Source organism: Anguilla anguilla, chromosome 8, assembly GCF_013347855.1.
Source record: "Anguilla anguilla isolate fAngAng1 chromosome 8, fAngAng1.pri, whole genome shotgun sequence".
NCBI lineage: Eukaryota > Metazoa > Chordata > Actinopteri > Anguilliformes > Anguillidae > Anguilla > Anguilla anguilla.
In genome coordinates, this window is record NC_049208.1 from 29,068,758 (window position 1) to 29,095,114 (window position 26,357).

At 42.2% G+C, this 26,357-nt stretch overlaps 1 protein-coding gene across 4 annotated transcripts in view; it reads left to right on the forward strand.

Annotated features, from left to right (window-relative positions):
* Positions 1–457: 457 nt before the first annotated feature.
* Positions 458–26,357, forward strand: part of col16a1 (collagen, type XVI, alpha 1) — a 68,646-nt gene continuing 42,746 nt past the window's right edge. For 2 of the 4 annotated variants that reach the window (XM_035431283.1, XM_035431286.1), the window contains exons 1-8: positions 458–706; positions 4,588–4,719; positions 10,506–10,574; positions 10,922–11,039; positions 17,238–17,361; positions 17,611–17,895; positions 18,686–18,766; positions 20,375–20,464. In XM_035431283.1, the coding sequence (XP_035287174.1) occupies positions 4,626–4,719; positions 10,506–10,574; positions 10,922–11,039; positions 17,238–17,361; positions 17,611–17,895; positions 18,686–18,766; positions 20,375–20,464 (861 nt within the window). In that variant the 5' untranslated portion in view covers positions 458–706; positions 4,588–4,625. The remainder of the gene's footprint in view (positions 707–4,587; positions 4,720–10,505; positions 10,575–10,921; positions 11,040–17,237; positions 17,362–17,610; positions 17,896–18,685; positions 18,767–20,374; positions 20,465–26,357) is intronic. The other 2 variants (XM_035431284.1, XM_035431287.1) reach the window with 2 other exon arrangements.

Genomic DNA, 26,357 nt, shown 5'->3' on the forward strand with positions numbered 1-26,357 from the left:
TTGTAATTAAAACTACAGTAACTTTGCTGTTAGACGAATTAAATCAACTTGCTGGCTAATTGTTGAACGGTGCTGTAATTGAACAACTTTTTCCTACAGTATGTCCTCCAAGAAAATGAATAAAGATATAGGATCTGCAAGAAAGAAACGACAGTTTGAGCATCTATGGAGCTTCAGAGTGCTCATTCCATTTTGAACAGTCACTACTTCCCGCCATGTACTCTACAAGTAAGGTCCTCTTCCCTGGAATCCAAAACTCATGAATCAGATTTAACACGACTTGTGGATTTGTGGAAAACTGCAACTTTTTAGAGGGAAGAAAGTGACGCCCGCAGCGTATATTCCATTACCGGACTAGGTGATGTCACTACACGTTTAACTGGATTCCCTCTCCATTGCCCCCCGCCCCCCCCCCCCCCCCCCCCCCCCCCCCTCCCCCTCCGCACAAATGGAAAACATTTGGAGACAGAGGCGAAGAGAGTTGGAGAACTTTTTTTTCTAAAAGAGTGTGGGGAGGGGAAAGTTGAGCAGGGCGAAAGAACGTTGTCTTTAACTTCTCCCCCAGGAAAGGCATTTTCACTCAAGGAAAGTAATTACAAACACGGTGGATTACAATTTGCAATGAAATAATCGGATCGCCTCTGCTGTGAGAAATATTGTGGATTAATGTGGACGTTTTACTCCTTGGATTAATCAGTTCTTGTAGGTATGGACAACGCTTTCATTAATTGCACGCGCCGCTGGAAGCTGCATACATTCTTCGTATCTTAAAGAAAACCCAGATGCTTACAGTATTTCAAAATTTTTATGTTTCTTAAAGTTTTGCTAGTTGTTGTCCTTCCGTCGTTTTGTTTATGCTTTCACTTACTCGAACATGCTGAGTGCTGATTACTTATTTTTATTACTTATTTTTTAACTAGTTTCATCAGTGCAATTATGAAGTGCCCCTTTGTACCAGTCAGACATTATCCGATAAACTGGAAAACTAGCCATTGCGCTTGATGCTGCAGTTTATCCACAAATTTCTAAACTTGAACAGATTAAACTCTGAAATGTCTAACAGGCTATATTGCAGTATGTTTAGCCCACCATTTCAATTGGGGGGTGGGGGGTGGGGGGGCGCCACGCATTCAAATAATGGGCAGCAAATAGGCCTATAGCCGTTTCATATTTTTACGTCATAGGAATAAATAAAAAAACTCAAATATGAATAAAACCCATGCTTTGTGTAATACGTGTATTTGTACCGCGTTCGCGGGCGCATCTTTTCTCGTTAAACGTGCCCACCTCCTTGCCCCCATGGTTGTTAGGTAGGCTAGAGCCCTCCTGTGGCCTTGAGCGGTGAAGCATTTGATAGCTGGCGCAGATGTGCTTAGATGAAGTACTGCGGGAATTAGACCGTTTCCTGTTTATCCACAGCTGTGATTCTCGTTGACGCTCACAACGTGAAGATCTTTAGTGTACGGGGGTGGAAAATGTCCATAGCAATGTTTCTGGAACAGCTGTGGAATATTTGGCTGTTATGTCACTGTGGTTATACTATTTGGTGAAATTCTAGCTCACCGAAAATAAAATAAAATAAATAAATAAAGAGAACGCAGCTGCTCTACAATAAAGTTATGTGCGCGAGTTTTTCCCAAGAAATGACTGGTAGATTTTTTTCATTCAGTCTTATTCCTGATGCTGTGATTCCAAATATAATTATTTTATGCCCCAGATCTAGACCAAAGTGACAAGACAGTTCTTGATATTTTTCTTTGACAAGTCATCAAACAATCCAACACTGCTTTGTCATACTAAGTTGACCGCAAATGGAGGAATCATTCCAGAAAATAAAAACCCATCCATCAGGTCTATCCCTGGCCATTTCTGTCTACGAAAGGCATGGGCAAATCTGTTGGTGATTTCCTGCTCGAAAGCATTGGCAAGACTTCTTTGTATGGGCCATTTAGTAAAAGTTAATTTATTAGTTAATTTGTTAGTATTGCATCACTGAAAAATCAATGTAATATTTTGATGAACTTGAAGTTGTATATGATCTGGCAACTCACTGCCTCATTTGTGGCCTGTTACTGGTTTGCTCATAAAGTATTGCCAATGGCCATACTTTAAAGTAACTAAACAACCCCATGAGGAAAGGTGCTTTGATGGGAAAAACAGCACAAAAAAAAAACATTCAGTTACACAGCTGTGGCAAATGGAAGAGGACCTCCATCAGGTGTTGGGTCCAGAGGAAAAGGAAAGCAAGCTGGCTCAGAGTTAGGATCAGTGTACCACAGAATGTTCCAATGACTGGTAAAACTGTGAAGATTGTGGCTTGGGCCTGTTAACAGACAGCCTTAGTTTCAAACTGATGGTGGGACACTATTTCTGCTCTTTTGAGAAAAGCCCTAAATTGGCCAAGGTGAAAACCCAATTGGTTGCAAAGGGCCAGTCATGAACAATGGAGAAACATCATTGATTGGGAAATCCTGACCCTGTCTCCAAAGTACTGGTACCACTTTGGCTTCTTTTGCTAATAGGTTAATTTCATTCTAGCTCTTCTTCATATCAAATATTGTTGGTTTCTATGCAATAGTATCTGGACAAGTCTTTTCATCACATCTTATTTAATGACAGATTGATGCTCTATTCATCAGTACACAGTAGCTTGGTTTGGCTTGGCAGGTTTTTGAGAAAACCAGAGGATGCCTTTGAGGGATTTTTTAAAGTTGTTTTATTATGTTCTATTGTGTATCATTTGCTTGTATACAACTCTTCATTCATTAGTAGCGGTGTGTGTGTGTGTGTGTGTGTGTGTGTGTGTGTGTGCGTGTGTGCATGCATCCCACATCACCTTCACGTTTTAAACCCTTGGTAAAAAATGACAGTACCAGTCTCAGGAACAGGTTTTGTGGTGTTTTTCATGCTGTGCCATATCCGTATCATGGTCAGTGTGGGAAAGGCCACAGTCTGGGCATGTGCATTATCAGTGAAATGCTATAAGCTCTACAACAAAGTGAAAACCAGAGACGCTCGTATTTCTCAGCTGTACAGCTTTTAGAGCTGAGCATCCTTATGAATGTAAACAGGTTGTTTCCCTTCGGCTGAAATTAAATTTTTTCAAAAAATGAATTTTGTGTTTAATTCAATGTTTGCAGATTTGTAATGTCTTACGCAAATTACTGTTTTTCTTGGATGTCAGTACAGCCTTCACCAGAGCCTCTGTCTATGTGTAACTTATGAATATGAGGTATTTTCCTGCGTGCTTACAGCTATGAAAGTGATGTCACTTCAGGATTCTAGGCATAGAGCCAAGTTATCAGTTATACCTTTATCAGAGAAGTCCAGGAATATTACTAGTTCTGTGTAGCAAAAGTGAGAATAAAGGAAATCATAGATTCTTATCAAGATATATTTATCACTCTATGCTAAGGTGTAGAACCATGGGGACATTCATACAGAAACACTGATTTTTTTTAAAAAGGAGCCTGCAAAAGCAGGGGAATGCACCTTGTTCTGCATTCAAGTTGCCCACCTGTCTTATGGTGAAGGGAATGGCATTGGACAATTTGCTTGAATAAATCATTTTAGTTGTACAGCACATAATGTATGCATTGTTGCATGCACTCCTGTAGACACAAGGTGTGCATGCGTGTTGGAGACTTACTTAAAGAGAAACACATGGGTAAAAAAATATATTGAGAGACAAAACAGTAGCCTACATTCTTCTGTATGAGTGTATGTAATGCTCATGCACAGCACCTACCAAATGTTTGTCACCAGAAATGTTGATTTGAAAGCAATGATTAGGAGTCAGATAGACTTCTGTGTATGCAGTTATGCATTTTTAGAGGATGAAAAACATTTTCCCAGATAGCACATTTATCTCGATTCTTGTCATTCCCTATCTGAAACTATACTGACAAACCAAACTCAGATGATTGATAGGGTCATTAAACAGAACCCAAACAAGTCATTTTAGATAAATATTCAATGAAATTGTGTAAATTCGGGGAATTGGATGTGCTGTGCAAGAGTTTTAAAGAGAGCTGTGGGATGATTCTGAAGAGAAAGTACTGCCTTTTATCAGCAGTGGAATCTTAAAACTAGGTCTTGGTTCTCGTTTCAAGGTGACTTGTGTGGTCGTCCTTCATAAAGACAATTTTTCTTTTGGCCTTTTGGATTTTTATTTTTGGTGTTGATTCCTTTCATCTGTAGCATGATACATCCATATATAGTACTGGGCATTGATCATTGATTTATGTTGACATTAGTCCTGACTCCAGATCTTAGGTTTTTCCTAAATGTATTTATTTTTTCATATGACAGGCTTCTGGTCTTCTTCTTTTGTGACTGCACAGCTAAACACAGGCAGATTCTGATAATATAATTCACTTTCTCCTATAACATCTTCACTTTGGGTTCAATGTTGTACTAAGGTTCTTTCTCATGCCTCGATTTCTTTTTGAATTTGGTGTGCAGTGTGCACATACTTTTGAATACTCCATCTGTGGCACTTATATACTTACTACTAATTTGGCTTTCTGCTAGTACCACTATACAGTATAGCCCCATGATGAATCTCTCTCTCTCCCTCACCCACAGGTAGGAGTCAAGCGTCTCTCTTACCTGAGGAGGAAGCCATGTGGGTCGTATGGTCATCTGTGCTGTTCACCCTGGTGTGGCTGTCCATCATCTCCTGTCCGTGTGAGGGAGGCCGACTTGTGACTGATGAAGGTAACATTTTGTCACACAGCCCTTGCCTGCCCCTATAAAGGCAATATTCAACCTGCTGCATCAGTTGTCTGGACAGTAGTGTAATCAGTGAAGTGACAGTGGTTAGGGTAGAAGTATAGGCGGGTGCAACAGTCATGCCGAGCAGTGGTCACTTCGCTGCATGGAGCAGTGCTCAGAGCAGTAGTGTGGAGCAGTGGTCAGAGCAGTAGTGTGGAGCAGTGGTCAGAGCAGTAGTGTGGAGCAGCGGTCAGAGCAGCAGTGTGGAGCAGTGGTCAGAGCAGTACTGTGGAGCAGTGGTCAGAGAAGCAGTATGGAGCAGTGCTCAGAGCAGTAGTGTGGAGCAGTAGTCAGGACAGCAGTGTGGAGCAGTGCTCAGAGCAGTGGTCAGGGTATTTTTAGTTCTTAGCTGCTGGTACCTGGCAAATCTGTGTCCCTGTTCAGGATATTCTCTTAAATTATAAGAATTTCGTTCCACTTCTGGTTTGGTTCATACACTCAACTGTTTATGCTGACTTGGTTCTAATTATGCTCTAACAGAGCTCCATAACAAGGTCCTGTCATGGTTTTGTGTAATTAGGCAAGGTTCTACTCAGAGTTCAAAATATTGTGTTTGGGATCCATGTTATGCTTGTGAGTTTTTGGTTCAGTGCCCAAAGGCACAAATGTCACAAATGTCTGAATTTCCCACACACCTTCCCAGAAAGGACTCGGATGATTAATGTTACCTTCAGTGTTGCACAAGACTGCATTATTCTATTCACTGACCATTACAAAAAAGAAAAACACCTTAAGGGGGTATTTTGAGTGAACAGCTGAAGATATTGTAGTAGAAGATTTTCCAAAATATGAACTTATTTTTTGCATGTTCAAATGAAGAAGAGAAAAGTGTCTGCAAATGAGTTAAGCGTTGCTGGAGTGTGTCTTTGATGTTCTTGTATGCAAGTACCTCATCAAAGCTTCAGACTAAGATGAAACCATTCATTACTGCCTAAATGCAATTTTTCATTGTGGGCCACTTTTGTTTGACATGTGGCAGTTTCCAAGTTGTGGTGGGTGATATCTTCCATGAAACCTATAGAAACCCTCAATGTGTTGTATTGCACCATTGTAGCAAATATGTTGAATAAAAATAGATTTTCAGGGAGTGAACAAAACAAACTATTTGCAGAGCAGTTTCTAAAATGGTGGACTAATAAAGTAGGTGGCAGTTGTTCACAGGAAATGAAAATACATGAAAAAGCATGCCCACATTTGTTCCTGTATGCAGCATTGGCTGCTGTTGATGTCCCTGGTGGATCAGGGACAGTTTAAAAAAAATTATTTTAAGACAAGAAAGCTTTATCTGTCATCTGAGGCTTTTCAGAGGTTGTTCCCTCACTGTGAGAGACATCCTTACAACATGTCTAGACAACACTTGCTGCTAAATACGTTACATGCATTTAACAGGGTACTGTAACACAAGTGCTAACATAGCAAATGGTTTTTACAGTATCTCTTCAATTACCTTAAATTTCATGTTCGCTTGGCTCACTCTAATGGGAATCACACTCTCCATTTCCATGGTAACTGGAAGTCTTTTGTGCTTAACTGTGCCATTGCAAAATAAAACTACAGCAACACTAAAGAGCTACTAGTACTTTTGAGGCAAATGTTAAACATGTTTTATACAATGCTTTTATATGATTACATTAGCTAAGGAAAAGTAATTTCTTAAATGCAACTTCATGCTTAGGCTTAGTTTATGGAGTCTATGTCTTTGTGGTAAGGTTCTGGTCCATCCCTTGATCACTACGGTAAAGTTATGCTCCAAGCTATGTGTGTGCTTTAAATATGCGGTTGTTCCTTATTACTTCGGTCTGTGGTCTGAGGTTCTGGCCTCCCTAACTATCTGCAAAAGGCCAACATACAATGAGACCCGTACCAGTGTCTGTATGGAACATAAACCTTGGACAAACCTGTTTGGGTTTCCCTTCTCTGAGATTGTCATTGCCTGAGCCAACCTCCCTTTGCCTCCCGAGCTCTAGTCGAATGTGAAAGAGAGCTTTTGATGCAAAGAAACGTAGTACACCACAGTCTCCAGCCTTCTGAAATTTATAGCTTCCTGCTGAGTTGTCATGTCTTCACATGCACAGCGCCTTCTGAACACATTCAGATCTTGTTGCTGAAGAACAAGGTCTGGAAAATCTCAGAAAAATGCAGCTTGTCTTCACGCCTTAAAATTTTGAACATGCTTATCCATGTTATGCACAGGCACCTAGAAGGTAGTGTTAAGTGTCAGAATCAAGGTGAAAATAGGACGCTGTCTTATGCTCCCAGCAGCGCTTTTCCATGTATGTAGAGCGCAATCAATGACGTTTCCTCCACTGCGGTCTTCATCAAGCGTGTGTTAGCATTCACGTTAACCCATATTTTCAGGGACATGTCAGTGGAATTCTCAGGTGATGGATTATAATCACATTTATGAGTATGAAAAGTAATATTTGAGTTAATAACATCATTTTTCTCATCCTGGCGTGCACCACAGATGGGAGAGTGAGGATTCATAAGCTCCAAATTGGTCTAGCCATCATTTGTAATCAGGGGCACATACATCAAATGTTCATAGTCATTTCTAACCCTCGCCTTTAAGAGGACATTGCTTTCTGTTCAGTTTCTGTTTGAAACACCTGCAGCAAAGTTATGAAGTGCTCTTCTTTCCCACATCTTGTAATTATCCCGGGCCTTTGTCAGTTCAGAGCTTCAGATTTGACTTTGTTAGATTACCTTCAGTTAGGATTAAGAGGAGTAATCATGTGCTGTCAAAGCATCCTGCATGCAACTACAAAATTGAAAAGTAATCCTGACAAGGAGTGTGATCTATGAAATCCTGTTTAATTCATAATTAAAATTGATCCAAGGAAATTTTTGCCTGTCATTACAGGAGAAACACTGGGCTTAATGTAGTTCTGCACTTTTCAAGTTACCCTGTTAGTAGATTGAATAATCAAACTGAATCAAGAAGTCCTTCATCTCATTTTATCACTGGTTAACACTGAATCTGGGAAAACAAATTTGTTACTTGCTGATTTGAACCAGTCATTGTTTTGCTGTGGAGAGAAATAGTTTTATTAGTTCATAGAAGCTAGTGATTGACAGAACCCAGTATTTCCCCTAATTGTATAATTCATGAATTATACACTGTTTAATTAAAATATACATTTGTGGTTATTCCTATTTTACAGTTCAATCCCACTGCCATTGTAAATTTTAACATCCAGGTGCCTCTTTTTAATACTGCCGTTGAAACTATGCCCCAGTATTGTACATGAGCTGAGTTGGAAATGGGAGTTGGTTAAATTGCAGCGTAGGCCTAGTTCTTGTAGCCCAGGCACTGCCCAGGCATTGTCTGTTTCCGCTGACTCTACGGATAAGGAGCGTGTTGGAGGGGGCCAGGAGGAGGGAGAGGAGAAGGGTGATGGGGCATTGCATTATGCTTTAGGTGTGAAGATTTTGCTGTATGGAGAGAACAGGTTTTTCTGTTGATGAGATCAGGCCCGTTTCAGTGCGTACTGACCACAGCGCTTATTTCTCTCAAGCACTTTTGGGATCTGTCCAGAGGAATGCTCGTAGTTTATAAAGAGCATTCCTGGTTATCGCTGCTGGCTTAGCGTCAGTTTGCTAAAGCTGCTGGTGTTCCCACAAAATTGTTGCAAAGCCCTTCTGCCCTTGAATTTTCCTTTGAAAGAACACTTTTTCCCAGCATGTACCACTGCTGTTCCCATTACTGAAGCTCTTAATGCCAAACCTTGTGGCAGATTGTGCTGTGATCTGCAATGTAAATGCGATCTCTATCTGTTAAACAACCCAGTATAATTGTCACAGGATGTCTTGTGGTAAATACGATTAGCCTGCTTTTCTCGGTGCTAGTCCCCCTGGCCACTTAGCTTAGCTGTCTGCCTGATGACCTTCATTGTGACCTGTCTCTCCCGGCAAGACTACATCTGACATTTCTCCGGGAAGGCAGTTGCCTGCCAAAGAACACAGACTTGACGTCAGAGTCAGAAATGCAGTGAGACTTTCTGTTTCCCCCCCGATCCCTTTTCAGACATTTCAACTTTGACAATTACATTTTTGTTGGTATATCCAGGAGGAAGAAAAAATATTTTTGCAGGGTGCAGATGAAATCCTACTTTATGTTGTTGCAAAGAAGAGGAAAAAATCCTAGCACACAATGAACTCCTTATTTGCCATTACAGTCTGCACAGGACTGTGTGTCTATTGCTTGGTGATGGATGATGAAAATGTAATTGATCGTGAATCTTCTGCAACCCTCCCAACGCAAATCGCTCATCCACGTCTTATTTACCATATCTGACCAGTACTCTACCCATTAGGTGATTGGCTCTGGTGGCTCCTACTTATTCACTCGACTTGCTCTTGAAGAGATCATATTTTTCAAGCAAGGTTTGCTTTTAGTAGAAAGTGCTGACTCATCATTTGTGCTAATTGAGTGTCTCAGTGTGGTGATGGAGCATGTTAATGTGAGGACTCAGAATGTTAATATGGTGACTCGAAATGTTTAATTTGTGACTCGGCATGCTAATCGGATGATTTAAACTCTTGTAGTTGTGACTCATGCTAATATGAAACTAAATATGTTAATGAGGTGATATAGCATATTAACCTGGTGCCTCAGTATGTTTCTGTGGTGAAGGATCATGGTAATGTGGCTGCTCATCATGTTGTTTTAATCACATTTAGCATGTTAAATGTGTCAATTCAGTATGTTTATATGGCTATCAAAGATGTTAATGTGACAACACAGTGTTAATGTGACAGTTTAGCATGGTAATGGACATTACAGAAAGTTTAGCTGCTCCCCACTTACAAGGTGATCCTCATACCTGAACTTTTCCAGAACAAAAAAAAACAAAGCTGAAATCTCTGGTCTGACAGCCAGTTCTTTTTAGCATTAACCTCAGAGGCTGAGAGAAAACGTTTCCATCAAGTGTCACCTGTCGCGCATGTCAGTCACGCAAGATGAACTGTCATTCCCCTCATTCTCATGCAGGCGAAGACTGTCATAGCATTTAAATGGTTTTCAGACAAGCTGACTTTGGGTCTTGCACCTCCAGATTTTATTCTTGGCTCCAAATGTGTGATGACGTTCATCTTTCTGAGTCCTGCTTTGATCTCTTTTCCTCTTGCTGAAGTCTACTGGAGTTGACATTGAAATGTACAGTTTTGAACCAATTTATATTTAAGACATTTGGTTGCCTTTTTTGAAGATGAAATGTCAGCTCTCTAGTGCATCATACATCCAGATGACACATGTCATTACTGTACCCAAGGCTCTCAGTCTTCAGAGCTGCAGTCTGAAAAGCTTTATCATTTATGAAACAGACATTCTAGAAGATGAAAAAAAGATTGGCTGAATCTAAACAACAGAATAAAAGGGTGCTTGGATCTTAAAATATGTATTTTAATTGTATTTTATCTGGGTTTACTTGAATATTCAGCCAAATCCAAAAATCTTGATCGAAATTGTATTTTTTAGTGTGCAAGGGTTCTTGCACAGATCCCTTATAGAAAAATATTTTGGTTCCCCCTTCTGAATGTCTCTGCTGGAAACATCATTGTCTTGTCTTGTCAGAATAGCTGCACAGTCTTACGTGTCTGTCTCAGGTTGAGCTGGCCTCCGCATCAAAAAGGCTTTTGGTCTCTAAACAAAGGGATGGATTCAAATTCCAATTAATGGTTAGGGATCTTGGCTTGTGGTCATATCTGTTCCGTCTGTCTCTCCACAGCCGTCCGATGCCCCTCCCTACAGGTGGATGAATGGAGGTTTCCCCAGACAGCCAGACACAACATCACAGGTGCAAAACCCCCCCATTTGTATTGCTGCTGAAGTCATTTTTCACCTCATGTTCAAATGGCATATAACTGACCTCCATCAAAAGGCCTGTCAAAGCTGTTTCAACACGTTAATAGTTTTCATTACACAAATCTAATTTACCATTTGACAAACTGTCTCACAGGTATCTTTATGTAAGAGCAATAAAAAGAACGTAAGATCAAATATCTTGTCATTCTTTTGTTTGAAGAATGCCAAACTTGTGTCAGCTAGGGCTGATGAATGAGGTGCTTTCTGACATCAGTATTGATTAGTGAGCCATATGACTGGTTGACTGCTTGATTTGCTGCAAATCCAATTGATCCCCAGGTTTCAATCTGGTGCGGAGGTTTGGCTTGTTGAAGCTCACGGGGGTGAAGAAGATCCGGAACCCCAACGGGCCTGTGATCCTGAGACTTGGGAAGGTGCCGCTCACCCAGCCCACTGAGTAAGAGGCTCTACCCCCACCTGTGCTTATGTTCTGAGGAAGTGATCTCTTTCATCCCTGTGGTTCTTAAATCCCCACTGCGCCCATGACCTGCTTCATGAGTGAAGTTAAATTCAGTGTGGACTATATTAAACCAGAGTGTGGACTAACGTGTGCAGTGTAGGCTACTAAAAGATTACAAAATGTAGATCACTATCTATGGTTACACATAAATATGGTTTTAAATGTGTGGCAAAACAGTTACGGTATGTGAAGAGTGCTTTTAACTAGTTGATTTTAATTTGGTGCAAATGTTGATTATGTAGCAGGGCAGAACAGCCACTGCTGATGTTATTATGTTATTATTATTGTTTGTCTGCTGCCAATCTGTGGATGGGGTCATGTAATGTGACTAAGTTTCCATTTAAGGTCAGAGTGATGGAATGGAGAATACAGCTGATATGATTTACATTGTCCCCAAAGAAGATCCCTGAGTTTTTGTTTTCAATATTGGGTACTGAGTATTCTCCCAGAACCCCAAACTCAGAGGCTACAGTAGTATGATTTGCTGAAAATTTCTCATTTCTCAAACAATTTCTTCTTCAAAAAATGCCATAATTTGCATGCAGTACTTACTGTATTTCGAACCCGCTTGAATGCCCAGGTGTTTGAATAAGCTTACTTTGTGTGCTCAGTACTGTAGGTCATTCCATTGTATCAGCACTACTGTGCTGTCATTGTGTTCTCCCACTGGCCAACTGAATAAATGACTTGTAATTTTGCCAACTAGGTCAGCCTGAAATTGTACTGCCTTCCATAGGCTTTTCATAGCCCTGCAAAGGCATGTGTTATGAATGATTAGAATGATTTAGAGGTATGATGAGTGGTTTTTGAAATCAAACTTGCTCTCATGCCATCCCTTGCATTCAGAGTACAAATTCATTTCAGAAATTGTAAAACTTACAGAAATAATATTTTTTATTTTTTCTCCCATTTTGGGATGCCCGGTTATATTTGGAGGCTCATCCTGTCTCTCTCTTTTTCAATTCTGTAGAGAACGTACAGTACAAGCGTGTTTCTCATGCTACCAAACAGCATTACTTTTCCCTCAATAGTTCAGCAGCCGAGCTGTAGTCATTGTCTTGCTGTAGGTGGACTGCAGGGTCCCAGTTAGCCAGCTGTTGTGAAAATATGCGTGTAGAACCCTGTCAACTGAAATCATCCCTCCCCCTGTGACACTGCAACCAATTATGTGCTACCCTACAAGGCTCCTGGCCACAGTTGGTACTGTCACAGGCTGGATTCCTTTCCAAACCTTGGTGTCTGCCACTAGGAAAGAGTGCCTTTGGAGGACATGCCCCCAACACCCCTGGGAAATATTCTGTAGAAGCTCAGAGAAGCTTGGAGCATTTCTAAACTCAGTTGTGCCAAGTTTTGACTGCTTTTGTCAGTTAGCTCCAGAATTACACCAGGTCCTTCTGAAATCTTAAATCACTGCAAGTACATAATTAGCTAACTGAAATAATTAACTGAATTGTAGTTTGAATTGTAAGTCCTTCAGGAAAGGAAAACATTACCTTTTTCCTGCACAGTCTATAAACTATGTATTGGACAAATATATAATAATATTATAATATCTGATTATTTTGTTTGTAATATAAGAACCATGAATGTACACACCATGCATTTGAGAATATAAGCTTATTTAAGTGTAAAATGGCATAATATTGCAAACAATAGCTACTCACCTTTAGTAAACTCACAGTGTAGAGTTTGAGTTTTTGTGTTTCAGTACAAGCAATATTAACGACAGGGAAGTAAGAATGCCTCATTCCAGTGTGTCAGTTTTTTTGTCCGGCAGGGTGGAAAATATCCAGATACTGGAGTGTTCTCCTGGATGAATAAAAAAAGTCCTTTCTCCGCCAGTTGAACAACTGATCTGTTGATCTCTAATCGGATTGTTTCAACTGCAGTTCCATCACTTGTGAGGAATTCTTACTTCAGGAGAAATTGTCTTCAAGACTCACAGAACAGAGGGCTTGCACTCTTGTATCTCTCAAAGCGAGAAAAACAGAAGAATAAACAAAGTCAATGCAATCCCCTGCTTCACAGAATGCAGTTGAAAATTGAGTCTTTCTCAGAGGCAAAAAGAGAGGATTTGAGTAAGGCCCATGTTTCTGTTGGAACGGAATGCTCCTGTTGCATTCAATTCCATTTCTGGCAGTGGACTGGAAATGTCAAGAGATAACTTAAAGAGACACTTCCATATATATTCTGTAATAAAAGAAAGCACAAAAGGTGTTCTAATGAGAGAATAAATCTTTTTAAAGTCCTTAAAGGATCTGAACATTTGCTGTGTGTGTGTGTGTGTGTGTGTGTGTGTGTGTGTGTGTGTGTGTGTGCGTGTGTGTGTGTGTGTGTGTGTGTGTGTGTGTGTGTGTGTGTGTGTGCGTGCGTGCGTGCGTGCGTGCGTGCGTGCGTGCGTGTGTGTGTGTGTGTGTGTGTATGTGTGCGTGTGCGTGTGCGTGTGTGTGTGCGTGCGTGCGTGCGTGCGTGCGTGCGTGCGTGCGTGCGTGCGTGCGTGCGCGCGTGTGCGTGTGCGTGTGCGTGTGCGCGTGCGTGTGTGTGTGTGTGTGTGTGTGTGTGTGTGTGTGTGTGTGTGTGGAATGTCTGTGTGTGTGGAACATGGCCTCCTCTTCAGCACACAGGAAGGAGCACAACGTTAATCGTCTCAGAGGAATGCAAGTTTGCAGAGATCATCATGCGCACAAGCAAGAGTGAAAGAGGTTCAACTGCAGTTTCCCTGACTGTGATTGAACAATATTTATGCACAGTGGTGGTTGGTGAGCTGGAAATCTGTGGGGCTGAAAACTAAAAACTGGGGCTGTTTTCATTCATTTTCCTTGATTAACAAGCAACAACCATCGGCACATCTGACTAATCAGCTGGCAAGCAACACACAGCTTCTTCACATCGTGTTAGGGAGATTAAATGATAAATTAAATTTAGAAAAATTTGTCTTAATCACCAGCGAAAAAGATACACCACTCTGTTAACTACTGTGTCCGCATTCAGCATTTCCCCAGTAATAATAAAACCTGCGCTACAAGATTTTAAATCTTAAAGTTTTAAATCTGCACATCTTTACCATGAATATTCTCTGAGTGTGAGTGTGACAAAGGAGGAGGTCTCCACAAATGATGTTTATAAAATGTGCATAATTTTGCAATACAAATAATTTTATTACTTGCTAAATGGCCTAATAGAGGAGAGCTGGCTATATCTGATGGAGTTGAGTATTTTAATTAATCACTGTATTGATAATCAAGGAAAATGACTGAAAGCAGATCGAGACCAATGATCAGTTTAAGGAAAAGTTTTCCGCCCCACAGATTTTAAATTCTCCTACTGCCACTTATTATGTGTTGCCAATGGAGTATATCATGTATGCATCAAAATGATTAATACACAAATTACTTACTTACTTCATATGAAACTGTGCAGACAATTCCTCCTAGTCTTGATTTCCAGATGCAAAATCTCTGTCTGAGCATCTGGAAAACAGTGGTATATTGTTATTACATCACAGCTTAAGGGTGTTGTTTCAGCCCGATGCTTTGCATCGTACTTTCTTGCCTTCTTTCTTACTTACATGTTGTGTATATCATATACTGCATGGCTGCTTTGATAGCACTGCTTCTGTGTGTCCTGCCGAGTGCTTCTACTGAGGTTCACTGAATTGAGAGAGACGGGAATGGATGAGGAAAAAGATTAAGTTAAACAGGAAGAGAGAGGTGATTTATTCACGGTATGTGAAACGGGTGAGAAAGATGAAGAGAACTGATAGGAGGAGACAGATGTGGAAATTCAATGGCGGCTGAAGTTCTGTCTGAAAGTTTTGAAAGCTTTGCTCATCAACCTGCCCTCAAAAGTCTTCCTCTCTGCATGTGTTTTCCAGAGCTCCAGGTGTTTTCCTCATCGGAAGCGCGAGCTGCAGTTATTTTAACCCCGCCCACACACGCCCCCCTCCCCTTTTCCGCTCCGGCGCAGCTGTGCTGTGATTTCAGTGATGCAAATGAGAACACCAGCAGAGTTTGCTGTTGGGGACCTTTAGTGTTTCCACCTGTTACTTTTACATCTGCGCACACACCCTCCATTACCTCCCTCCCTCTATCAGTAGCTTCCTGTCTCTCTCACTACCTTTTGCTCTTCTCTCTCATTTCCTTTAGTTACATCCTCAGCCTCCTTCTGTTTTTTGTTTTCCCTCTGCTGTTCTTTTTTCTCCTTTTCTGCCCTATCCCTATGTCTTACTGTTTTTTTCTCTCTCTCTTCACCTCTTTCTCTCTCTTTCTTCACCACTGCATTCTCCAAGTTTAATAGTTAATTCTCTGAAAAGATGTCATCCCACCCCCTGAGATGGTTCTTTTTCCTTTCTCCCAAACTGAGCCTGTGATGGATGTGGTGGTGACTCACCGATTCGACTGATAGGCCCCAGCTTCCTTGTCAGGCCGTTTGAGTAATGCGCATGGGACACAAGCTTTTTGTTATGACCATAATAAATTTAACTCTGGTTGTTATGATCATTATCAGAAAATGTCTTTGGTACCGCGGCATCAGAGAAAATAAATTATCCAGTGGGCTTAAATATGACACAGCAGACGTTTCATCTTAAAGCTCAGGAGTAAATTGTAGACAATAACCGCTATGATATTAATACGCAGTCATAAACAGTTATATATAAACAAAGGAAGGAAGGAGGGGTAGAGAGATTTATACATCCATAATCCAATAAAACCATTAATTTATTCTTACCTACTGCTCTTTTTCTGTCTGAGAACTCCCTGTTCTGTCCCTTCTTCTCTTACCTGTTCTACCTTATGCGGTTTCAGCACTCAAATCTCATTTTCCTGTGCAGTTTGATTAATGTAAACTTAAAGCTTACGACATGGAATACTTTCATCCTTTTGACATACATCAAATTGCAAAATTAAAAAGGTTGTCAGAGAAATTGCTGGCTCTTGGAGAGAAAAATAAGAAAGAACAGACAAAGGCGGTTGTTATGAAAATAGCCTGTGCCATCTATGCGATAAATGTTCAAACAGGGCCAAAAATAGTTCTTCATTAAATGAAGCACTTTAAAACTTCAAAAGTGAAAAGTCTCTCCCCGCCACCCCCCTCTCTCTTTCACTCTTTTCCCTTTCTCTCTCTCTCTCTCTCTCGCTCTCATTCTCTCACCCTCCCTCCTGCTAAAACATTAAATATAAAATAGCTTCTATTGCCAAAGTGGCATACATTCACTCCCTCCCTCTGTGTGATTTCGGTTCTTTTTTTTTGGGGGGGGGGGGGGGGGGGGGCTGACTGTGTTTACATATGGGTTTCAAACTGCTGCTATTTCCCTTGGATTCTCCCTTCTCCTTCATAAATCAGTGTCATCTGGCTTTGCTTTGAGAGGGAAGCCAGATGCTGAGTCTCTGCCTGACTGTGTGTGTGTGTGTGTGTATGTGCACATGCGCATGTGTGCGTGTGCATGTGTGTGTGCGCATGTGTGCATGTGTGTGTCTCTGTTCCTTATGCTTTAATAATTAGAATATTACAAAAAGTTATCTTCGAGTGTGAACCACTGGACTTAAGCCTGAGACCATGTGATGTTGACACCCATATTTCAAAGAAGATGAATGTCCAGGATTATTGTTTTATCCATTTTCTTTCCACTGTGAAAGCTATGAGCCAATACGGCTTAAGATTCCTGGACCTGAATTCATGAATCTTATTTTTGAGCTGTTTGTTTTGCTCTCATTCTCCCTTGGTATGTCTCTTGTTACACACTTCGATAATAAGGTGTGCTTGCTTCCAAATCCCACCATGCATATGCATATATATATATATATATATATATATATATGCACCTACCAATCAATCACATTTTAACTGCTTCACATTATACCCTGACCTGGCTAGGTAGAACTCTCTGGATGGCATGTCGGAAGAAATAAGAAATCATGGGAGGAACTGCAGTATTGGGGTGGGGCAGTTCAGGGTGTGGGATCACATGGTGTGTGTGTGTGTGTCCGTGCGTGTTTGTGCACGCGCGCGCGTGTGTATGTGCGTGTGTGTATATGGTTATGACCTGTTTCTCAGCAGTGTATGCATTTCTCTCTGTGCGATAGGTGGAGTGCCCCTGGTGGAGTAATCTGTTACTTACATGCATGTGTTTTTCAGTCAGGTGTTCCCCCATGGGCTGCCAGAAGAGTTCACTGTGGTCTTCACTCTGCTGCTGAAGAAAAAGACTGTCAAGGACAACATCTACCTCTTCCAGATCTCAGATGAGCAGGGCTACCCTCAGGTTAATCTCTTTCTTTCTTTCTTTCTTTCTTTCATCTCTTTCTGTCTCCTCTCTCTCTCTCATACAGCATGCACATTCAGCCCCATCTATCTCACTCATTGTCAAATGGCTTGTTCTCATCTCCTTTTGTTTCACACCAGATATTTCCATAGCAACCGCAGTCCATTTTCCCCTCCTGCTTATTTGGGTGAGAAGATAGACACAAGTTCCTCCATTTAAAAAATCCCCCCGTTCCCCCCATGTTCTCAGTTCTCCCTGGACCTGAACGGGCCGGAGCGGACGCTTGCCCTGCGGGCCCGTGGCGGGGGCGGCGGCGAGGACGACTTTGTGGGATGCGTGTTCGGCGGGGAGGGGGTGGAGTCTCTCTTCGACTTCCGCTGGCACAAGGTGGCGATGAGCCTCCAGGCGGGCGCGGCCTCCCTGCACGTGGACTGCGGCTCCATCGAGACCAAGCCAGTGGAGCCCAGAGCGCAGCTGTCCATGCAGGGACACACCTTACTGGCCATCCAGGCCTCCGACGGAGCCGCCGTAGAGGTGAGGGGGGGGGGGGGCCGGGACCTGGGCCAGAGGGCCGCTGGGTGGGGTTTCGTTGTGTGGTGAGGAGTAGCATTCCAGATAAGCATGTCAACAAAACAGTGCACTGAAATATGCATGTTGCGTCTCAACTGACTTTTCCCTCCACCTTAAGTTTACCTGTGGTGCTTAGAAACCAAAACTCCTTATGTCAATGGAATACACTGCAATATATTGAAAATATGCAAACTTTAAAAAAATAAAACAATTCATATATTTTACTGAATTTTAAAACTATATGCATTGCACAAATATGACACATAAAATGGAGAAAAATGAAAAAGGTGAATACCTGCAGAAGCACTGCTCTCCCCATGCCCCAAGACTTCTGGCTGACTTTTATCTTTCCTCTAATTGAAGATTTGCATAGAGCAAAGAGTTTTTTTCAACGATAATAATGAGATTATTGCAGTTTGAATTGGCAGTCCGAGATGAAAAAGGTCTATAATTAGGGGATTTTTGAAGCCAGGACATTTATGCCACAGTGAACACATTGAAAGCAGGAGAGATAATGTTGAAAAATGAAGCTTGCGCATTTATTTATTTTTTGGGGAAAACCATCTGGATAGGGCTGTTTTGATCCATCCTCTTTGAATGTGTGATTCAGATGAAAAAAATAACACTTCAGTCAGCAGAAGACCAAAACCTTGTCCAATGAGCAGGACAAAATGTATATTTCTGGAATGTTTGCCCTAACTTGCAAGCAGTCACTGAGCCTGACCTTCTTGATTCTTCTCTGCCCCGCCCGCAGATGGATGTCCAGCAGGCGACGGTGTACTGTGACCCTGAGCTGGCCATCCAGGAAGCCTGCTGTGAGATCCCCGGAGCGCGGGTGAGCATCAGTCTGGCTGGAGCCTCCTCCTTCTCTCTCAGGACCCCATATATCCTGTTCTACACTGCCTCAGAATGTGCTCAAAGTTATATGCATGGATTCTAAATTTTAAAATGGCAGCTTGGAGCCTGCCTTATCATATTTATTTCAGTTCGGATAGCTTTTGGCCCCTTTAGTTGTTCAATAGCACAAGTACTTGAAAACTCATTCATTTCAGAAGGCTGCTAGCTAAGTGTGGTTACTCGAAAATATGTTGATTTCTGAAAGCTGCTAGTTAAGTGTGAAGTGTTCAAAGGCTTCAGACAAACAATCTGGAATGTGGAGATACACGATAAGTGCAAGTGAAAGTGTAATTTGAAACGTGACAGGAGAAATCAAGTGTCTGTTGGTGTTGTCCGGTGTGGCACCAAAAAATGATGCGGTCTTTAATGTCACAGCAGTATAGTATACATCCTGAATGTGTTTTCTCAATGGGTGTTGAAGTGTGACTTTTTCTGCTCATCTTACCATTTGAGCAAGAAGTATGCAGTAAGTTGGAGGCTAGGGCAATTTCTATTCATCTGCAGTAGTTGGGTACAGTGCAGACAGTTCCTGCACGATGGAGGCAGAGTGTTTTAAGATGTGCTAACAGGTGTCAAACTCCTGCATTTCATATCAGGTGTAAGTGGGTGAGTCAAATCTGAGCAAAGTGGGAGGGAGGGAGGGAGGGAGGGAGGGATGGCAAAGAGAAAGAAATGAGAGGTAAAATAAGGGCCCTGTGATAGACTGAGAACCGAATGAAGTCGGAGAAGAGCCGCAGGCTTCCGTGTGAGCGTGCAAAAGAAAGAAGGGTCTTGCACTGGAAAAACTTGAGAGAGGAATGAAAGTGGAATTGAAGAGGGAGAGAGGCAGGGAAACGGCAAAAAGAAGTGAACTCTCTTTGAGTGCCAGACGGCGCAGTCGGTGCTGTCTCGAACTCTTCAGCACGGCGAGAATTCAATAGAAGGTTTTAACGAGCTAAGCCGACGAATTTGCTCGCAGTAAACGGAGACTCCGTGTCTGTGTGATGCTGCCCCCGCGAGCATCGTCTCAAAAGGAAACGGAGCTCAGGGTTGTCTTCGCCTGAGAATACAATAGGATGCGCCAGTGTCTGAAATACACAGAGTAATTCGGGTGTGAGTGACCTGAAGGGCTGTGGGGACGTTTTAGGACAGTAGAGTAGCATTGCTGTCATAACCAGACATTTTATCCAGGGGCTAATCTGATTGCTTTATGGTTTTACAGGCCCAACTTTGGTGCATCCCATAACGATGGGAGTCTCTTTTGTTGATACTGCTCCTCTTTTGACAAATAATGTATTGCACATCAATACTAACCCTTAAAATACACCAGTCGCAGCTTTTAATATCAGTAGTTTTACCAGGGTGTTTGAGTTTAGCGAGTCCAGTGAAAAACCTTCACATCTGAGCAAGCGGCGCTTCAAAAATTGATCTTATCGACCAGTCAGAGCATCCAGAAAAGCTTGCGAACGGCCCGAAGGTCTAATGTCGGCCTTCCGATCCCTCTCTGTGACGCTTCCTCTTTTGAGCGTGTGCGACACGGTCTCATTCCCCTGTTCTTCTGACACAGTGCCCTCCCGACGCGCCCAAGAGCCGCCGCGCTGCCGAAAGCAGCCCCCGCGCCAACCTGGTGGAGCTGCTGCCACGCCCCGACGGCAAGGTAAGGCCCCGGTGCGCCCGCCCGCGCGCCCCGCCCGTCCCGCATGCCCCGGCAGCCGAGTGCTCTACGTCACGCGCGCGTTCAGTAGCCGCGGCGCTTCGGGGTATTGTTAGCGTTTGTTGCTCGTTCAAAATTAAGCGCACCTTTGTGATGCAAATTGCAGCGGTGTGCTTGTCAGTGCAGCAAAGGTCGTGTTGACCGTCAACAGGAGGCTAATTAAACGCTGATTTTGCGTGACTAAATCTTTGCAAAGACTCTCCGATGATTGCTGCCGGTGCTTTCACAAATGCGCTTGCTGTGCTGCATATTTATAAACGGTACTTTATTGATGTATAGGCTGCATTAAATGTTGTTAGTCTACATTTGCATTATAGTAAATTACTAATATTATGGTTAGGTAACTTTTTTATTATTCATGGTGCGATATCTCAGGTAGCGCATACATTATTTTGTTTTGTTGTAGTACTTCTCGGTATCACTTAGTTCCACACACTGGAGACGTGCACCGCATAGTTTCATGTGCAGACCAGGAGAATAGACCAGGAAGGGAGAAGGCAGAGGAGTAAAGGAATTGCGGTTTTGAAGGTGCCAAATATGTCTAGAATACCCTTTCCCCCCCGGACCCTCAGACAATGCATGAAACCCCCAGGGACACAGCTGCCCCACCTCCAGATATGCTTCTGAGAATGTATTTTACAGCACAGGAAAGCTTGAGACCTGTTTTATACTTATATTATATTCCTCATATTCCTGAAAGAATTACACCCACATCCAACATTGCCATTACCCACAGTCCATTGCTTCCTCTAAAAGCTGTATTTTAAAGCTGCTCTTTGTTAAGTTTCTCACACTTCCATCATATGCAGTGGGAGGTCTGCAGATGGGGAAATGTACTGCAAACCAGTATTTAAGGAAAGGTCTAATAAAATCAGCTTGATGTTCTTGTAATTGAGAAATGGTACAAAATCTCTCTTGGAATAAAATTGAAAGACACTGTGGGAGTCCTTTCTGCAGCTTAATTTATGAACCGAGATTTTGAATGCATTAGGTTCTGCTACAGCTGAATTGGTTATTGTGTTCTTGCCTGTTTCAGTATGGCTGGTGCCTAGCTGAATCGTCCCCAGGGTCTGGCCAACAAAGACGTTGGTCTCTTTAGTCTGGCCTGTAAGTTGTAGACCACACTGCAGCACCTGTAGCTTATTCTTCTGCCTAGTTGGCTTTGCAGAGGTTAGGTCAGAATAGTGTTCACTGTGTGAACTGTGTTCTTGGCTAGAAATAGCTGTACAAAATAAGTATTGTACCTTACTGAACCTGTGTTTAGCAGTTGTCTATGACCATGAAATGCACTTTTTGTACGTCGCTTTGGATAAAAGCGTCTGCCAAATGAATGTAATGTAATGTAATGCAGCACGTTAACTTTGGGTTGCCTGTCTTTGATGGGGTGGTATTATGGTGGGTTTTTACGAGTGATGTGCTTGTCAGTGCACGGTGGTTCATGTGACATATTTGATGGGACGTGTTGACAGGGCACACATCTGGCAGTCTCCCCGGGCCCCAGTGCTCAGGGCTGCCCTACATCCGTCAGAGAAAGATATCCCGTTTGGCTTCAGGGAACTGCTTTCCATAAAACGAACCATCTTTTCTCCGTAGTGTCCTGGAAATTCTTACCTCCTCCGTTCTTGACCTTTCCGCTTTATATTTTTTCATAATTAGTTACTCGCCTTTTTCTGTTTTTTTTTATAAGGAATGTGCATGGGTAGTTTTTCGTAATCAGAAATTGACTCAACCTGCAGGTTGTTTCCCCTCTCACCAAACTTTACTTGTTCAACAAAGACCCTGCTGTCAAGGTGTGCTAGGCCGTTTGTTAATCTTGTGCTGTAAGCGTTTGATTGAAAATTTACTAAAGCTAGTAAACAAGCTGATCCATCAGTTTCAGTTCAGTTGAACATAATGGCTGTAGCCCCAGTCTCTCCCCACTCCACCCTCTGCTCCTCCAATAATAACCGCATTAGGGCACAGAGCCAGTCTTTTTCACGTCACCCTCTAACGTTTCCATCATTTTAAATGGCAGCGACTCAATAGTTACGTTAACAAGATTTTCCTGGAACTGCTTTGAGCTGCTTCAGAGGGTCTTTGAATGTTTGCGTGTCTTGTCTGTACACGTGTTTGTGTGTAAGTGTGTGTGAGTGTGTGTGTGTAAGTGTGCGTGTGAGTGTGTGTGTGTGCATGTGCACTTGCGCTCTTTGCTCAGCCACCGTGGCAATGGCCTTGGCAATCCGTGAAGTTGACCGGATGCCATGGTGTTTATTCTGTGCAGCAAATACCTTTGGCACGCGCACAGTCAGATGATCTGCAGCTTAATCTCTTCCAGAAGATGCGCCTTTGTGTCTCACCCGTGAGCACATGGAGTCATGGATCTACAGAGCACTGGGGAGGGTTTCTGGGATCATTCCAGCCTATCTTTACTACTGCTGCTATAATATTGGTTCTATACATTTACTATTGAATTTCTGGTTATGCTTGTGTCATATTATACTGCAGGTTACTCTTAAGAACCATGTCGAATAAACTAGGGTTTTCTCTTCTTTTGGGAAGCATAACTGTTATAATTGCTAATATACACATTCTTGAGACAAATGTCAGCAGTAGCACAAGTGCTTAATCCTGTTGTCTGACTTGAGCGATGAACCCTTGTTTTTTTATTTATATTGCTACTGAATAGCCACACAGTGCTCTCTCATTAAGTTGAAATACATATTCCCAGATTTTCAATTTTATGATTTATATTAATTCATTAATGTTTTCAGTTATCCATTTATTAAGTGTGCTGTTTGCCTTTGGATTTGGCAGCTCTGAGTCTGGCTTTGGCAGACTACTGAGAGAAGAAATCAATTCCAGTAAATTGCTCAGTTAGTCCCAACAAGAACAAAGGAAGTGGCCTAAGGTGGTGCGCATGTGGGTCTGTGTGTATGTGTGTGTGTGTTCTAATTGTGACACCTTCATCAAATAGGAATAGTCATACACACACACACACACACACACACTCATTTAACTCTTAAACACATTCCAGAATTGTTTTTATTTTGTTCAGCAGTAAACCTCAGGAAACCAGCTTCCTGCCCAAGAGCTACGTCACCTAAACCGTGCCGAAAACCATCTGTATTTTGCTGCCAAGACAGTGACTACACTTTAATTCATGGATTGGAACTCCTCTTTGTCTTATGCTCTTATACTCTTCACTGAGTAATACCTTCAGCAAATACAGTGAGCTCCATAATGGTTGGGGCAAAGGCATCTTTTTCCCTTGATTTGGCTCTGTACTCCAAAATTTTAAATTTGCAGTGGAACCATGTAGAACCTACAACCTAGAATATACACGGTCCCTACATTTCAGGGCATCTTAATGATTGGGACATATTAATGTTCTGTAAACAAGAGTAGTAATGTTTAGTACTTTATCGCCTTTGCATGCAATGACTGCTTGAAGTTTGTGACATACAGTCATCACCAGGTGCTGAGTGTCTTCTCTGGTGATGCTCCGTTTTTAGCTTCTGCTTGTTTTGGGAGATATTTGCCTTAGATTTTGTCTTCAGCATATGAAAAGCATGCTCAATTGGATTCAGATCGGGTGAATGACTTGGCCAGTCTAGAATTTTCCAGTTTTTAGCTTTGAAAAACTTTGCTTTAGCAATATGTTTAGGATCATTTCCTTGCTGTAGGATGAAGTGACGTTAAATGAGTTTGGAGGCATTTGGTCGAACTTGAAGAGATAAGATGCTTCTGTTCACTTCAGAATTCATTCTGCTGCTGCTGTCAGCAGTTACATCATCATTGAAGAGAAGTGACTCAGTATCTGTCACAGCCATACATGCCCAAAACATAATACCCCCACCACAATGGGGGGGGGGGATTTCTTTGGATCTTGAGCAGTTCTTTTTGGCCTCCTCACTTTGCTCTTCATCACTCTGATGTAAGTGAATCTTGGTCTCATCTGTCCATTAGACCATTTTCCAGAACTCTGCGGAGTCTTTTAGGTACATCTTAGCAAACTGTAACCTGGCCATCCTGTTTTTGCGGCTAACTAGTGGTTTTATATCTTGCAGTGTAACCTCCGCATTTCTGTTAGTGAGTCTTCCATGGACAATAGTCTGACACATCCATGCCTGCCTCCTGAAGAGTGTCTCTGAATGTAATTGTTTGGGGGTTTTGTGTGGATGTTTGGGACTTCATTATAGTGAGAATTCTATGGTCCTCCACTGTAGAGGTCTTACTTGGCTACTCTGCAATTACAGAGTTCACTAGTGCTCTCTTATTAATGAGGTTCCAAACACTTGATTTTGGTAAGGTTGAGGTTTAGCCTCTACCTGTTTCCTTTTATTTCTCAGCATCATAATGGCCCCCTAGACTTTCTTTAGCTCAACTCTGGTCCTCAAATTAACAGACAAAAACAGACTCCAAAGGCAATCAAAAGCCTATAATCAAGAATAGATAGTGAAAGCTCTCATATCTGCACGAAGGAAGAAATTGAACACACCTGAATAATCAGGAACACCTGGAAATTCATTTTCCCAAACATTATGGCACCCTGAAATGGGGGGCAATGTATAAAAAGTGTTGTAATTTCTACACGTTGAAACCAAAATGTATAAAAATGGAAATTTAAAAAATTAAAAATCTGCATTTTAGCCACACGTGCTGTATTTTATTACAAATCCTGAAGTTGTGGAGTACAGAGCCAAATAAACATTATGGAGCTTGCTGTACGGTTGTATGTAGGAAAACAATGTTTCACTGTGTGTATGTGTATGTGTGTGTGTGTGTACTCAGAGCGTGGTGCCATTGTGAAATCCCTTCTATTGCTGCCTGTGTCTTTTCGTCCTTCTGCAGTTCCACGTTGCAGAATATTCCACTTAAAAATGTTGTTGTTCTCTCTCTGCTTGTCTGTTATCACATTCTCCTTGTCTACATGGCCTTGTGCATTTTATGAGGGTTGGAGGAGTAAGAGATACTGCAATTTCTGATTTGTGACTTCTGCAACCGTGTGATCAGTGAAGTTGGACATAAAATTCAAGGCAGACTCTTTTCTGTATCCTGCCACAGCATGATGGCTTAATTCACTCTTTCCCCGTCCTTACCCTATTCACAGTCTCCCTCCTTGTTATTCCAACTCACCTCTCTCCCAGTCATTTCTGGCTTTACACATGCCCGGACAAGATACTGAAGGTTTTAATTTTTTTTCAGATAATTTCAATTTATCTGTCTGTCTCAGTCTAACCTGGTCACGATTCTGACAGTTCGTTCTGTCGGGAATTCAAAATGTTTCATGATGTGGTTACACAAGCGCCCTGGCACCCCCCTCCCCACCCCTTCCCCAGCGTGCGTTAGAGATGATTGAGTAAAGGCAGGGGGTGCGGGACAGTTCAGGACACCGTGTGCCCCTGTTTTACAATGAGACCCGCGGCCCTGCTCTTCCGCATCCTCTCCTTAAAGGAAGGAGCCCCCAGCGAGCGCTCAATCATAAAAGAGGAGAAGCCGCTGCACCCACCGGTGTGGGGGTGATGCGTGCGGATCACTGCCGAGACCCAGGTGGTTCGAGAAATTTTAGCGGGGCAGTTAAACCGATCCCTGCACAGGGAACAATTCTCAGGCCCCCGCTGCCGAAAAAAAGGTGGGGAGATTTGAAATTGCACGTCCCCCACTGGGAGATTGCTACACCGGGCCGGTCCAAGCATCGGCTGTGATTTTCTGAGGCTTGTAAGTGACTGTGATCACATATTGTTTTTTTTTTTTTAGCTTTGACAGACTAATTTCTACCTGATTTAATGTTGTGTTTGAGGTTTTTATACCTTTGTCAAAATGCATGTGTAAATCATGATTTATGCCTGGTTTCTAC